Source organism: Heliconius melpomene, chromosome 4, assembly GCF_056956725.1.
Source record: "Heliconius melpomene rosina isolate 202511_hmr_F chromosome 4, ASM5695672v1, whole genome shotgun sequence".
Taxonomy (NCBI): Eukaryota; Metazoa; Arthropoda; class Insecta; order Lepidoptera; family Nymphalidae; genus Heliconius; species Heliconius melpomene.
The window spans coordinates 6,372,747-6,389,687 of NC_140392.1; the positions used below are offsets into that span (position 1 = coordinate 6,372,747).

General features: G+C 31.4%; 3 protein-coding genes across 3 annotated transcripts; 1 reads left to right on the forward strand and 2 right to left on the reverse strand.

Moving 5' to 3' along the window:
• Positions 1–107: 107 nt before the first annotated feature.
• Positions 108–3,118, reverse strand: abo (de-etiolated protein 1 abo). Its single transcript, XM_085185102.1, has 5 exons — positions 2,582–3,118; positions 2,376–2,501; positions 1,834–2,057; positions 719–1,621; positions 108–440 (listed from the first exon to the last, which is right to left on the reverse strand). The coding sequence occupies exons 1-5, from the start codon at positions 2,900–2,902 to the stop codon at positions 248–250; spliced, it is 1,767 nt and encodes a 588-aa protein (XP_085041228.1). The 5' UTR covers positions 2,903–3,118; the 3' UTR covers positions 108–247.
• A 327-nt stretch (positions 3,119–3,445) lies between these two features.
• On the forward strand, positions 3,446–6,286 carry Cdk7 (Cyclin-dependent kinase 7). The gene is made up of 7 exons (XM_085185123.1): positions 3,446–3,809; positions 3,950–4,118; positions 4,260–4,394; positions 4,655–4,820; positions 5,211–5,388; positions 5,547–5,719; positions 5,833–6,286. The coding sequence occupies exons 1-7, from the start codon at positions 3,750–3,752 to the stop codon at positions 5,972–5,974; spliced, it is 1,023 nt and encodes a 340-aa protein (XP_085041249.1). The 5' UTR covers positions 3,446–3,749; the 3' UTR covers positions 5,975–6,286.
• Positions 5,831–16,741, reverse strand: LOC146539559 (tubulin polyglutamylase TTLL13-like). The gene is made up of 17 exons (XM_085185129.1): positions 16,642–16,741; positions 16,209–16,314; positions 15,945–16,122; positions 15,280–15,480; positions 14,956–15,048; positions 14,436–14,577; positions 14,164–14,279; positions 13,684–13,812; positions 13,272–13,425; positions 12,652–12,723; positions 12,041–12,207; positions 11,560–11,655; positions 10,908–11,034; positions 10,136–10,330; positions 9,829–9,984; positions 6,508–7,005; positions 5,831–6,428 (listed from the first exon to the last, which is right to left on the reverse strand). Exons 1-16 carry the CDS (start codon positions 16,705–16,707, stop codon positions 6,874–6,876), a joined length of 2,130 nt encoding a protein of 709 aa, XP_085041255.1. The 5' UTR covers positions 16,708–16,741; the 3' UTR covers positions 5,831–6,428; positions 6,508–6,873.
• Positions 16,742–16,941: the final 200 nt, after the last annotated feature.

Consider the following 16,941-nt stretch of genomic DNA (forward strand, 5'->3'; position numbering starts at 1 on the left):
AATCTTGTTACGTTCAAAGCTCTTTACGTTTTCTAAAAAGTATTAAACGTCTTTTAATTCGAATTGAGGCAGCGACGAGCGTTATACAAAAAAAATGAAACGATAAATTAGTAATAAAAATGTATAATTTGTTATATTCATAAACATAAACTTCCAAGTTATAATTTCCACTTTAAGCCTTATAATAGAATTTAGAAATTATGTTACAAATATAAGTATATATTTATACTCTTAAACACTATTACTGTCAACTAAAAACTGCATTTCTAATATGAAAATTGACAATGTATTCGGAATTAGTTCTTTGTACACTAATAGCAAATGGGTCTGTGGGATGAAAGGTAAATGCCACTAGCCGTCGAGCACTCGCCGGCACCGACTGACCTAAAACTCCAGCGTAAATCTTAAACTTTAACAGTCCTGAATCTCTCGCATAAAAACTGTAATGAAAAAAAGTTTCTTTAAGTCTTGATATATTTTATTCTTTAGGTATTTTGATTGATATTTTTGTTCCGTTGCTCAATTTCCGCCTAATTTTAAGACATTGCGAGTAAAGTAGGAGAACTTAATGGACAACATAAAATAATTCATTACCCTGAGTGGTAATCGAATCCACAATCATCTTGTTTACAGTGAGACATTGTCCCCTGCACCACTATGAATTTTCAAATTTAAATATTCTATTAATTTATATTACGCAATATTATAGCATACATACCGTATTGGATACTCCCCATAGGCCTTAGGTCTCTCCATAACAGAAACCCATTTGTCGTCATAACTGAACAGCCCCAAGTCTAAATAGGGCGAGCCACTGTACGACTGTGCGCTTATTGGCAGCTGTGCTAGGATACGTTTAGTCGCCTCGGTCCGTCCACCATAAATCGCTCTGACGATCGTCTGCTTGAATTTCTGCTGAGTCAATCTCGCATATAAATTATTCGACGGAGAGCAAGTAAATTGCGAATCAGCGCACAGTCGCGCGTTCCTAAAGCAATCGCAGTAATTTTCAAACAGCTGAAGTAATCCTTCTGATGTATTTTCATAGACCTCCAAAATTTTACTTTCACTTATGTTGTATATAACAAAAAATGAAGACTGACTGTTCGGTTCTGCTACTCTTAACGTCACAACCTCTTCACTTGCATATTTTATAAAAAGGTGATCTTCATCTAACAGCTGCATTTTCCACATTCTCAAGCTTTTAAACATGTCAAAATATTTATAAAATTTTCTTAACTCTAATGGATCTTTCGTATCATCACTGATTGATTTTGCTCTATTAAAAAGAAACACAAGTAACCTGTGTTTTAGGCTATTTATGGTCTCTTCATAAAATGGTCTTTCGTTCAATGTTGTGGAAAACACTGAGCTTACAATATAAGGATCATCATCATAGCAAAATCTGCCAATTTTTCTGATTTCTATTAACATCCCCTCCACTATTTGAAATAAATGTATAGTTTGATGTTGAACAGACAAAACGGCTAAGACCTCTTTATATAGGTAAATACCTTGATTGTGTGAAAGATAGATCTTATCAGTTCGGAAATGTTTAGTATCACAAAGTTTTCCTTGGTGCAAATCAACCAAATGAAGGGAATAGTCCTCCAAAGCAGATCTGTAAAAGATCTTAATTTTAATTTCAATTTAAAAATTAAAATGTGCTATATTTAGATTACTCACAGAATGAAAAACATTCTTAAATAAATAAAATATTATAAATAATCACTTAATTAGACAATTTTTTTGTCACTGGTATAATAAATACTAAAATATGTACATGAGTTTTAGAGTATAGCTACACATTTATATAATAATGCAAAAAGTTACCTTATAGTTGGTGTAACAGCTTCATTATTACTATGAATGTGATGAAAATGAGGCCGCAGGTCATCTGGAATATGGGCTGCTGATCCAACTATGACATATCTGGCATCCTCTGTAAAAAGACTGCATTCCCTGTTTAATTGTTGCTCCATGAAAGGGACTTGGCCAGAATTGCGCTCTGATCTAGACACCAATCTCTGCTGGCACACATTTACTGTGAATTTAGGCTGAAACAAGAATAAAATATATAGTACATATTGATATTTCGTGCTACCTTCCAATAAAAAGAATTACAATAGACACAACTAGATTACAGAATTTATAATTGCTAAAAGAATGTAATAAAAGAAGCAGCTTAATGCCATGCTTTGCCTACCAGACTAGGCAAATGACAATAATTAAAAAAATCTAAGACAATGATATTTACAATCAAACAAATTTATCCTTACATAACAGCCCCACAATATAAATAAACTTTGTTAACAATTAAATGTTATACAATGATTAACTAAACTAAATTTATTTAGTCATGTCACAAAAAGTACCTTAAAAAACCTGTAAAATATATGTGTTCTTATTCTGTGGTGAACATCTGCATCGGCATTTAACAAATCTGATGGATATCCTGCGACTAGATCACCAGCAGCTGAAGCTCCTCGATACTCATATATCTGTATAAATAAACAGTTAACATATAATATCTATAACACCTTCATCTTTTAAATTAAGACACTAGATAAAGTTTATTCACCTCCAGTGATGTTTGATCCGCAGAAAATGCTATAAAATGTTTACCATCAGGACTAAACTTTCTCAAGAAACATGGTGGCTTTTCTACATTAACTATAGTTAAGTTAGGAAAGACATTTTGATAAAATTCTCGCACTACATGAAAATGAGATCCAGGTTTTCTAGAACCATAAATTTCCCTGTCCATAAGTCTTACAACAATATTTTGAGGTTTGATTTTGCGCGGTATGATTTTATCAGTACAAAAAAAATCATCACTATTAAGAGTTCCAGGGGGAACATCATCGTAATAGATATTATCTACGTTACTGTTTAGATTCATTTTATTATTTTGCAATAATTCACATATTTTTTATTATTTCCTTTTATAGTTAAAAGATATATTCACGATATATTAGTTAAAAAATATATAACAAATTATACTTTAAGGCGTCTTAGAAGTGTAAAGATATATTAGAATTACATTTTCATAAATAAATTAAGGTATAACATTTAGTTTTGACTTATGTTATGGGACTTTTCACTTTTTGAGTTATATTCAATGACTTTGACATTTATTTAGGTGATGTCATACGAATCGAGTAGATAAGTAATTTTTCCACTAACCATAAAAAATTATGGGCGACGGGAAGCCATGAAATTTCATCGCTAAAAGGGCACAGACAGTCCGGCTCTGGAGTCACACGATTACTTCTAAAGCTGAAACTAATTGTCGTATCGAAATAATTCTTCCATTTATATTTTTATACTTTAGACAGAGAATATGCGTATAAGCGTACGTAAAATTCGTTAATATTCCTAATTTATGTTCTTCCAAGAGTTTATATCTTTGCAAGTACAGTATTTAATGATAAGCTTTACTGTTCTGAATCTCAGTCTATACCATACTTTATTAACACTTAAGAAAGGCTTTATAGTTTTAGGTTCTGTGGTAAAGCGGAATGTCAGAGCTAGTTACAATTTCGCCTCTAACGTGAATAACGTCAAAATTTGAATTTCATGTGGCTAGGACTTGCTAGTGGCTAGTGCGTGGTCTTTACTATAATAAAATGACATATTATTAAGAAGTAAACAAAATGATACTCATATTTCATAAATATATATGAGTTAACATCCTTTTTAAAATTCTCAAGATTAGAAAGTTCAAGATAACCGCTTGAGATATCACTATGGAAGAACCAAGTCAAACGATACGTTATGAAAAAATTGATTTCTTGGGAGAGGGTCAGGTATTTACTGTTATATTTTATTTAAATTATATCTTTTCTTATTATTAAGTTTCCTGATTACAGGTTTTTATTATGGCGTATAGTTTTATTGTATTTCTTATGAAATAAAATCATACGTTTCATTTATTTGTGTGCCCTAGTTTGCAACAGTTTACAAAGCTCGAGATGTGAAAACTGACAAAATAGTTGCTGTTAAAAAGATTAAAATTGGCACAAGATTAGAGGCTCAAGATGGTATTAATAGAACTGCTTTAAGAGAAATTAAATTACTGCAAGAATTACAGCACATCAACCTCATTGGACTTTTAGGTACAAAATAAAACTATTAACTGCTGCATTATCTTTCCTATTTATGTGTAAAAACTGTAATATAATGAAAAGTTGTATATGTTGTTATATATATGCACTATAAAATGTATTATACCAATATAGTCTTAAATAAATTTTCAGATGTTTTTGGACATAAATCTAATGTTTCCTTGGTGTTTGACTTTATGGATACTGACTTAGAAATAATTGTTAAGGATAATAATATTGTACTTACTCCAGCAAATGTGAAGGCTTATATGATTATGACTTTAAAAGGTAAACTTATTCTCAATTGCACAAAATAATATCCTTACCAGGCATGAATAGGTTGCACTCAATTTTTAAAATCATAATTTTCTATTTAGTAATGGCTTATTTAAAAAATTACAAGTTTGGTTTATACAGTAAAATCAAATTATCAATTTAGTCATTTATTCAATCTATTAATAAAGCAATCCTAATGCTTATAAAAGTGGTGTATGCATATAATTTTACCTACAAATATATTGTAATAAAAAATATTGTTATTTATATAGGACTAGAATACTTGCATCAAAATTGGATATTACATAGAGATTTAAAACCTAATAATCTACTCATAAATAGAGAAGGGATCTTAAAAATTGGTGATTTTGGTTTGGCAAAAGCTTTTGGTTCTCCAACAAGAATAAACACACATCAAGTGGTCACCAGATGGTACAGGTACATGTATTAACCATTTATTAATGACAATATGTTTACAAAAATATATTTGCGCACTTTAGTATTCAGATTTGCTATAGTGCACAATATATCGAGTAAAAGTTCCTTATTCAGTTCCCACATTCCGGTTTTCAGTAATTGCAGGTGACCATGTTCTTATATTTGTGGTTAAAAATAGTTATTTATGATATTAAAGATTAACTTGTATCTCACAATGAAGATTTAACTGAGATGAAGTTTGAGTAAAAAATTTACCATATCCTTTAAATAAAAAACTACCATTACATTATGGTTATTTTTTTCCTATAAGTAAGAAGTTTATGTAATGTAAAACTTTCACTGTAAAAAAATGTTTCACTTGTATTTTACTAAATATTGTTATTGCTAAAGGTCCCCAGAACTTTTATTTGGTGCTAGACAATATGGCACTGGAGTGGATATGTGGGCAGTTGGTTGCATTCTTGCTGAGTTGTTGTTAAGAGTCCCTTTTCTACCTGGAGAATCTGATTTGGACCAATTAACTCGTATTTTTCAAGTATTTGGAACCCCAACTGAAGAGAATTGGCCGGTATGTGAGATTAATTTAAAATATGGTGAAGTTTTACAAACTCAATGTTTTCTACAAACTGAATAGAGCATATATTTATATACTTTTTTTTAAAATTAACAATTAAGTAGCTTATTTGTGTATATAGCCAGTATTATTGAGATTTTGAATTTTTTTAGGGAATGAAGAGTTTAACAGATTATGTGCAGTACAAGCCTCTACCTCCACAACAACTACGTCATATATTCAGTGCAGCTTCTGATGATTTGATACAACTGTTAGAAAGCCTGCTTTCTCTATATCCACCTAAGAGGTGTGACTGTACACAAGCTCTGCAGATGTCTTATTTTAGGTAATATGCGATTTTGCTTTTTTATAACTATTCAGACTAGACAGTTTACCTTTTTAAGTAAAAAAATAAAAAAACACTTTCTTTACCTTAAAATAATATTTTATGTTTCACAGTAATAAACCTGCACCAACCATAGGAACAAAGCTGCCTATGCCCTCAAGTATATCAAAAATAGAAAGTCAGAAACCTTCTCTAAAAAGAAAACTTCTTGATAATGTAGACGGAGGGTCACTTGCGAAAAAACTTCAGTTTTGAATAGGATATTGTTTCAGTAAGATTAAAAAAAAGATATTTTGACTATTTGAAAGCATAATGTTGGTCCAATATGTATAAATTAGTGCAATTATAAATAAGATAAAAAAATGTTTCACGCTTTTCTCACGAAATTAACAAGCGTAAGCAAAGGGAGGGACAGAGAGGTTCCCCAGACATGGTCCAATTTTTAAGACATTGCGTGTTAAGACTTGTTAATGAATATATTTTCATGAACTAAAACATGAAGCAGGACTTATAATTTAAGATATATTGTAGGACAAATGATATTAAAATATATATTTGATACTATTATACATGTGTTTTTAATTTTGTAATTGAAAAACTATTTTTTTTTGGAAATTGATTTATTTTCAGATTTGTTACTAAAATTTACAAATATGTGTTCAAAAACATTTATGTTTCACATCACTTCCTTTTATAACAATGAGTTCATCTGAAATATTAAAAATATGTTATTACAGTAAAATACAATAATATATTTATAAGTACTTTTATATAAGTAGTAAACTCACTATTACAATCTCCTTAGTGCATTTTAACCTTTTCCATTTTGAGTACTTTATATACATACATAAAATTTTAGTACGCCTTCTTGATTTAAAATTATAAAATACTTTTTAATTTACAAATCACGTGTAGAACAAACAACTTAGAATTTCTGCAAATGAATCGAATTTCATCATAACTTGTTTTTACAAAAAATGTGTAGGTATAATATTTTTAATTTAAATATGTCTCGCACATATAGCAGGGTAAAAGCCGAGGGAACCCAGTACCAAAAGACTTGGCACTGGGTTTGTTACTGGAGAGGACAGGAAAATAATTAATTCTCTGAGTGGGTATCATACCCATGCGCCACAGCTGTCTCAATTTTTTATTTATAATATTATTTGGTTTAAAATGAAGATTACCTTAGGTGTGTGCGAGACTACAGAGAGTCTTCCGTAAACTCCATACTTTCTTTCGTCCTCTGGCCTTAGCGTGCCAATTTTTTTCATAACTAAATAAATCTAAGGAAACATATATATTTTGCTACAATTATAGAGTTTGTAAAAAACAAAGACGTAAGTAGAGTGCATCATCAAAATTAAAATAAAGAATAAGTTAAATTTTCATTGAAATAAAAAAAAATAAGAATGTAAAAGTTTTTTATTTACAAAATTAAAATGATATTATATACCTATTAAGTTAAAAATCATGCGACCGTCATCGAACAATTTCGATACATTTAAATTTTGTCTTGTGAAATCGGAGAAATGAAAATAATTTTAATACAATCATAATGCACACTCAGCAGCAGACTCGAATTTAATTCAAGTAAGTAAGTATATTCAAGTGTTGAAAACTGAAATGTCTTAATGGTAAGGTCACTAATATTTTTTTTATTATAGGTTTTCAAAAGGCGTTTACTTTATATTATACTAGCGGACGCGCGTGAATTCTAATAAACCATGAAACATGTATTCAATGAAATATTTTTAAGAGTCTAAATTTCAAATTTTAATTCATCGGTGGCGATTTAAAGATTTTTCCATACAAAACTTTCAACCCGTTATATGCACCCTTAGGGGATTAATTCTAGAAAACCATGAAACACATGTTCAACTAAATATTTTTAAGAGTCTAAATTTTAAATTTTATAAAAATCGGTGGCAATTTAAAGATTTTTCCATACTAATTTTCAACCCCTTATTTGCACCCTTAGAGGGAGAATTCTAGAAAACCATGAAACATGTGTTCAATTAAATACTTTTAAGAGTCTGAATTACAAATTTTATAAAAATTGGTGCCGATTTAAAACAAAATCTATACAAACTTTCAACCCCTTATTTGCACCCTTAGGGGGAGAATCCTAGAAAACGATGAAACACGTGTTCAATTAAATACTTATAAAAATCTAAATTTGAAATTTTATAAAAATCGGTGCCGATTTAATTTTTTTTCCATACAAACTTTCAACCCCTATTTCACCCTTTTAGGGTTAAAATTTTTCAAAATCCCTTCTTAGTGGATGTCCAGATTATGAAAGCAAACATCTGTCCAAATTTCACGTTTCTACGCGGAGCGGTTACGGCTGTGCGTGCGACTTACCTCAGTCAGTGAGGACAAGTCCTTTTATATATATAGATATGTTGATATATTTACGTAAAACTGTCTTCCCCTACTTAACTTCTAACTTCAGCTTTACTCTGCATCCCGCATGTAGCGAGGAATACAGGCAATCCAGTGTTAACACATATTGTTATTAAAATTGCGTGTTGAGTCGGCACTTGTCTTGTATCCAAAATAAGAATAATTCATTCTCCGAATTATATACGTATAGTCTGGCAAATATGTTATTGATAATGGGAAGCACGCGCGGCAAATTGATATACGTATGCGCAGAGAACGTTCGATCAGTGTTACCCTGTTATGTTGTTTTACCCCACGCTTAGCAAATCACATTTACCTATACGATAATTAAAATATCTATCTATCATGTTTATGTTATAGTTAATTATACAAAACGAAAATTTTATGAGGATACGTAAATATCGAAAAATAATCAGCTGTTCCATACATTGTTGTCGAGAATAAAATTAAGACTAGCCCGAAAAGTATAATCATTTTTTTTTGTCAATAAATAATTAATCAATTCTAAGCTTCTGCTTTTATATCTAATGGCACATGATATTTATCTATCTATATATATATATATATATATACTTATGTACAACATAAACATTCAGTATGTATAATACAAGCTTATATACAATGCAATATGGATAAAGAAATATGTGGCAATATTTAAGATTATATATATAAAAAAAAAATATTGGGTAAATTATTTCAATAAATTTTGAGGTACAAAAAAAATGAGAGTGAGGTATCCCTTTGCCATACAAGTTACTGTGCGTCAGTGTGAGCGCTACGTCCTTACAGGAAATTCGCACCCACACATCTTTATAGGTACAATCGAGCTCACACTATATTATTTAAACAAGAATATAATTAATTGTAAACAAAAATGCCTTTTATCGTTTTGATTGTTTGCTTTATTATTTGTCAATTTTTATTTTTTACTTTCTTGCATGCATTAATTAACGTTTTATTATAATTAATTAATTTTTTTACGTATTTTTTTTTTAATTTGCATTTTATTACTAATTATTTTTGTAAATGAACACTAACGGCCATTCCTTTTAATTTTTCGTTTTTATATCTGACATTTTATTTATTAAAACTGTATTTTTTACAATTTTTTTGTATGTATTATTATTTTTATTCTTTTATGTACCTTATTAAAATTACTTTTTAAATTTTACTTTTTTTTATTATATATTATAATTTGGATTGACAAGATTTGTATGTGGCCCCATTATAATAATTTCAATTCAGTTTTTTATTTAATTTTTCAATTTGGTTATCCATAACTTGATTTTGCATGTTGCTTAAGCTAACAAACACACTAATCATTATAATATTACTAGATAAATATGCTCTATTACGCCATTCCGTATATATGATGCTATCATATGATATTATATTCATATTTCATAGTAATGAACTGATAGCGTTGCGCTCGACTGTACCGTAGCCAGGTCACACCCCGCACCGATTCCCCGCGAGCCCTTACGGGGGAATCGGTCCGGCGTGAGCGGGTGTCTATGTGCAGACATCAAAATACGCTTTCTGCGCAATTTGCCGCGGGTGCTTCCCATTATCAATAACATATTTGCCAGACTATACCCACAATCGTCGTGATCATAGTCAAAGACTGCCGCTGTGCTTGCTTTTATACCAAAAAAGAAGTTAAAAAAAAATCTTATTATAAATCACAAAATGAAATTCACCTGTTCCAGCATACCGTAACTCCTCACTAAAAAGTCTCGTTGCGCTAACAAACTGACACGTTCCCGCTCCTCCTTCTCTACTATGGGGTCCGGTTCGTATGAACATAACACATATGGAGGCTTGACTTCTTTCTCCTTTTCTTCCGTTATCGTTTTCTGCATACAAATTTATATTGTAAGATAAGAAGCTTTTTTAGTGTTTTTAAGGTTCTCCCTGGTTGTGTGTATGGATGTGAGATCACATACAGAGATCATGTGTTTTTAGAGTTACTTAATTTGATCGCTCTCAGAGCTCTCTTAATCTTACCGGCACTTGCTGTAAAGATACTTTAATAACGGGCTTGGCTTTCTCATCCTTGTGTTTCATATCACGTCGTGGCTTCGCTGGCACGACACTCCTTGCACTATTTACTGTATTCGATTCTTCTTTATCAAGCTTTTCTATTTCTTTAGGTTTAGGTTGAGAAGGTTTCTTTAAAGCTTCTGCTTTTGCTTTGTTTTGCTAAAAATATTATGTGTTTGAAACGTACGTACGTATCAGATGTACTTTTTTTCTAAATGAAAAGTTAGTGGAGATTTTTAACATAAAATGAAATATATATTTTAGTTGAATTAAATAAATTTAGAAAAAATAAAAGCAAATCGCATGTGAGGCCAAAAAAATATATAAATAAATAAAAAGTATAGATTTGGTATCGAATACACAGCTATCGTTTTTGTCACAAATGAGATAATAGCGAGGATGAAAGCTGTATATTTAGAAGCCTATATACTTTAGATTAATAACAAGTCGTGTTAAAAAAAATGTTTATATTTTTTATACTTTCCACTGTATTCAGCTTACTGCAGGGTCCGCAGACCTGACTTAGTGTTAGGATATTCCGTATCACATTTTGTGTCAAATTTTTAAGATATTATGTGCTGATTGGCAGAACTTAAAACTTTTTGCTATCAGAGGAGAAAACAAACTGTTAAGTTTATAGTCACACGCTTGTATCCCTGGGGGAATGGGTGATTACAGTTGGGGAGCTATGGTGCCTTTCATGGAACCGACACACACACGCACGCACATATAGTACCTGGAAGTCCTGCAGCTGCGTGCGCGTGCAGTCACCGCGCGCGCGCGATGCTGCCGTGCCCGTGTACAGCGAGCCGGCCGGCTGCTGGAACAGCGCCGCGTATGCGGACCCCACCGGGTACACGCGCCTACAAGGACACCGTTCATTATGGCCGACATATTATTTTATTATATTATTCAATGCTGATGATCAGCAGCCTTTAATGCCCACTATCAAACACAAGCCACCCACAAGGATCTATACAATGAGCATTGGAAGTTAACTGTACATTCTTAGCAAATATATGTATAAAAATTTGAACATAGGAGGACTTGAGAGGTGGGTACCTCTCTTCAAAGTCGTCCAAATGTTCTACCTTATTAAACAATATTTTATTATCTAGCAACGTCGAATCTCCAACCGGCTTGTTGCGAAAAAAAAACTGTAAAATGCAGTAAATTTTTAGTTTTGAGAATTTTGTAAGCAATGTAGTGCTTATCTAGCTAGTATCATTGTTTTAACAAGCTTAACCAATTTAGTCGGGTAATTTCGATCATTTAAGAAATTCACCGTTAAATCGACTAATGTTACGTAGTGTACACTACTTCGTTTGTATGATGAGATTCAAAATATTAGAATATGCAATAACTATACAAAATGTATTATACCTTACCTAAAATTACCCAGATGAGTTTCTTCCCATTGGATCTGAGTCTGCCAAGGACTTTTCTCAGGTTCCTTTTCTTCAGTGGGCGTGTACTCAGGAAATCTATGTAAGAATTAATGTTATGCCACACTAAGAAAAAAAACACTTTTTAGAAATCTTAAATAATAGTTACAACATAGAGGGATTTGAAACCACGCCTTTTGGCAACCGTCCAAACGCTTTGAACACTAAGCCATACGTCCTCATCAAACAACATAGTTTGAAAAATCTTAACCACTAACAAAATAAATAATTTGTGACTGTGACAAACTTATAAGTATTTGTAAGCTCGATGAAAACGATTGGCTTAATTGACAGTGGACAGGCCGCGTGGACAGTTTCCAATAGGCGCAGTTTCAAATTCCGCTCCCATAAAATTATTATATGTTCTCCAAAAAAGTATTTATCTTCCAACTACTTAATAACAAATTATAAGTCACATACTTACTTATTATTTTGCAACAGTCTATCCCGTATCCTCTTCCTATCCTCTTCTAACACGCGCTTCTTATCGCACTGCCATATGTTGAGCATAGTGAACGTGTCCGACAAGAGGCTCTCCTTCACTTCACGATCGAGTTGCGTGTCGGTGTGGAAACTTGGTGAATGATTTACCTAATAATTAAAAAAAACACTGAAAAACGGGTACTAACATGTGACTGTTAACGTAACAGGTTCTGGGTTCAATTCCCACTCGAGGAAATGAAATATGTAATATTTTCATTTCTTTATTGCGTTGGGTTCTGATGTTTAGTTCCTCAACTCCATACAGTGGGGAACACAACTGGGTAACAGAAGTGTCTTAATGAGAACGGAATGTCTTAACACTAGGTTCCAAGGTTCTCTCTATCTACTCTGCTATGTACGGGATACAGAAAAAAAAACAACAATAAAAAATGTAGCAAAACGTTTACCTCTTTGATAATAATGTAATGGAATACAATACTATTGAATAGAATTAGACGTATATGAATAAAAAATGTTGGAAATGCAATAATACTGTAAAAAAGGTCGATGGTCGTTCTAGTATCCACTGAAAATCATAACGAAGAAACTTACTTCTAAAATATAGGGATGCATCTTGTGATCCAGAAGTATGTCGAATCCTAAGATTTCAAAGCAGGCATGAACCTGAAAGACAGTTGTATTAATTAACATTAGTAGCTCTGTCGTGGCGCAGGGGCACAAGCGTGCGATTGTAAAAGTTATAGGTTGTGGGTTCGATATTGACTCGAAGGAGAAATATTTCATATTTTCATTTCTTTACTCTGGTAACGAGGCAAAGCACAGCGTTGAGTTCCACTACTCAACGCTCAATTCCTCCAGAATTCTACAGAAGGATGTCTTTATGGCAACACAGTGTTTTAACATTAGGCTCCAGGTTCCCTCTGCCTACCTTGCTATTTGCAGTGCGTGAAACAAAAAAAAAACACTTTTTTTCCATATATAACTAATTATTATTATTATATAAATATATTTTATTAATAGACTACATCAATACAGCGAAAAGAGTACTTTTATTGTACTTCGCTACTTAAACTACTAATATAATAAATATAGACGTAGAATCAAATGTCAAAAAACGCAATAACACCTATAAAAAAAACTCATCTCATAAAAATTATATTCTAATTTCTAATATAAAAATATAGTATATTGACTTTAAAATTATAAATAACCATATCGTGAGAAGGAAAGCAAGCGTGGTAGCTGTGTTTTAGTATGGGCCACGCAGATATTATAGTTTTCACTATGACTTGGTCGATGGCGTGCCATAGGTGGTCCAGGTCCACGCCTTGAGATAGCAGCACTTTGTTCAATGTTGATATCTTTCTGTTGCCGGAAATAATTAGATTGGTTTGTCATTTAAATTTTAAAGACTAGAAATCTTTAAAATTATATTAATCACAGATATCTTTAAAAAATTGGCGTTTGATTCCTACTCGAAGGAATCAAGTAAGTTTATTTTTGACTATGGTAACAACACATAGAGTCCATATCCGCCATATAACATGCAATATCATGAAAATGGAGCATTCCCTCTAGGATACAGCGTGAAGATATAAAAAAAAATATAATTTTAAAGCTTACCGCTTGCTGCCCGCCTCAGAGTCGTACACGTATGTGCGGCTGTGCTTGTTGAGCGCGTAGTTGGTGAGGTGCATGAACACGTTCGTCGTGTTGTTGATGTTCGGGTCCGCGTATCTGCTTGTTGCGAATCTGTTTTGTTTTTGTATATAATGTTACAGAGTGGTAAGATTTACCTACTTTTTTTCCTTATATTTGTAGGTGATTAACATAGTATCCTATATTCATACTTTAAAATTTAAATATTCAGATATGTATTTGAATACAAATGTAGCCTTTCCTTCTTTGACAATAACTTTATTGCAAATAATAATTTTATTTGCAATTTTACATTAAGCTTAATGTTTTAGCTCCATGCTGTATCCGGTAGGCAGAGGGAACCTAGGAACCTAGTGTAAAGTCACTCCGTTCCACTTAAGGGCGTTTCCCACTTCCTGTTATATTATAATTATATGAAATACCAATACTGATAAAAGTACGAACCGTACAAGTCCTTCGTTGTATACAAAAATCCTCAAAGGATCACATGACGTGATGAGCGTGTACACTCTGATGTCGAACTTGTATCCATCAACGAGATATGGCTTTGACAAATAAACCTGAAATGTTATTATTGAGAATTAAAGACGATTCTCATATTTCCATATATGTATAGTATTGAATTTGATTTTCTGAAAATAGTTCATTGCCACAAGCGAGGTTCGAACCAACAACTGATGTAAACAAATTTAAAACATAAAATAAAATACTGTAACCTGACAAATAAGCTTATCTGTGGGCTTAATATCTTTTAAGGATTTCGTAAGGTAAATTCCACGTCCTTGACTACCACACTCTGGTTTTATTATAAATGTTTTATTTTTACGTGCTTTGCTATAGTTTAACGCCTCTCCAAAACTAAAAATTATTTAACGATTTAAATATAATAATTAATTAAGTGCAGCGTTTTCATTTAAAATAGTTGTTATTGACATGTTAATGTTCTGAGACCTATGTGTTAAAACACGCAGTTTTCATCTATGTTAGAGGAATTGTGTATTAGGTGCGGCCGATTGTCTTACAAGAACAGAAAAATAAAAAAATAATTAACTATCATATTATTATCCACAAATGGGGTTTGTTTTTATGAATATGTACAGTAAGAAGTTTCTCAGTTGTACTATGATGATGCATACTGCATGGACAGTAGATATCATTAAAAATAATTGATGGACCTTCTAATAGTTATTGTATCCAAAGTAATTTGTGTTGATAGTAATTAACATAAAAACTCACTCTGCTGGCAAGCACCAAGTCTTTGGAAAGAAGTTATATTCTTTTGGGTAAATCTTTTGCATTCTATTTAAATTACGGGCCAGCAAATCTTTTCTAAAAACAGTAAAGAATTATTTACATCAATATAATTATTTTATCTATTCTTTGTGAATTTTCTTTTTTTCAGCTTCAGTGGGGTTGACATACACATACTGTGGTCAAAATACTCCACGTTCTTTTCCACTTTCCGCCCAAATTCGGCGAAATTGCTTACGGAATATTAAGTTTAACAAAATTTCACAACCGAAAAAAAAAGGAATTTAACTTGTTTTTTTTGTAATCTACCTGCAAATTTCAAGCATGCCTGGAAAATGATTTATGCGCTGAAACCTTTTCATTTCTTTTGCCCTTTCTACAGAAACACTCATATCAGTCCAATAAAAATTCCAGGCCTCTTCCTCGGATACTTCACGCATGCCGAATGCGCTTGCAACTTTACGTATGGATTCATAACGGCAGTTTGTTAGACATATTGTTATTTGAGATCTAAAAATAAATAGTATAAAATACTTTAAAAATATACTATATAGTTCATATATTTTTAAAAGCAATGGGGGAGTATTTGACTGCAAACACAATGGTTGTAGGTTTGATTTTCATTATAATAATAAATAATAGGGCGATGGCTTGTGGCAAACTGTGAAGTGGCAACTCCAGGGACCTGAGTCCAGGGGGGAATTGAAATCTATCCCCCGTTCTTGCTTGATTTCAATGAAAAGCCAAACATTATGGTTTCTTCTCTACAGACTCCTTTTGCCTTATCCACTGTCATCAATTTTTAACAGCATCGGTACCAACACTGCATTGTGTACGGCCAAAGTTATCAAAATCGGTCCACCCAGTCAAGTCATAAGTTACAAACACAAATTAAATCAGTTGAATTGAAAACCTCCTCTTTTTACAGAAGTTGGTTAAACATATACATATATATAGTAATCTGATTTTGTTACCTTTTCCTTTTCTTTTTCTTGTGGGTAGTTTCAGCAGGTATAATGGGTTCTGTACATGAAGTTGGCTGTGATGTATCATCTTCTCCATTCAATTTGCAATCATAATTATGAAGTAATATTGTAGAGGCAATATTATGTGTTATATCTTCTTTTGGCAAATTATCAATTGTTTTTTCATCTTAAATGTTTATATTTTTTGTTATTGTTAAACACAATAGGAAATGACTACAATTCATAAAATGTTGAAATGTATATAAAGCTCACCTCTAGCTCCATCTTTTTTTCTTTTAGAATTTACATTATATATTTGTTTTAAGCTGTTTGTGGATTGTCTTTCTTCACTTTCTATAAAATCATCATTATGTTTTGCCTAAAATAAAAAATGAAATACCATAAATAGAATACACAGGAAATATTACATATATTCTTATAAAAGTTACTACAAATAAAAAATAACTAACTTCCATTTTTGAAAGTAATTATTATTATAAATTTATATATAAATATAAGCTATATGCATTATCTTATTTGAAATTAAAATATTTCAATTAGAAAATATCGCTCTAATGTAGCACCAAAAATTGGCCTGAAACAATTCAAATAAAATATAATTAAGTTTTCTAAAGGAACTATCGAATTGGTTCTTGTTATGATAATAAACAATGACGCATTCTCATAATTTTTAAGGGTAACTCACAAAACGTAACTGAAAGAATTGCATTAAAATTTTGTTACTATTACAACTATTGCTATTTAGATACATATATTGTTTTTTGTTTTTTCACCTTATGTCAATTATTGTCAGCTGTTTAGACAATTGGTTGTCAATTCTGAAAATTAAAACTTTTATGAACAATACAAATAGTTAATAGTCTTTAGTCTGTGGTTCACCAAATTGAGTTATTAATATAAATATTTATCTTCCTACTTTAATAAATTTTTAATCAGAGACAAATTTAATTATTATTTATAAATTGCGGTTTCGATATAATTTTGT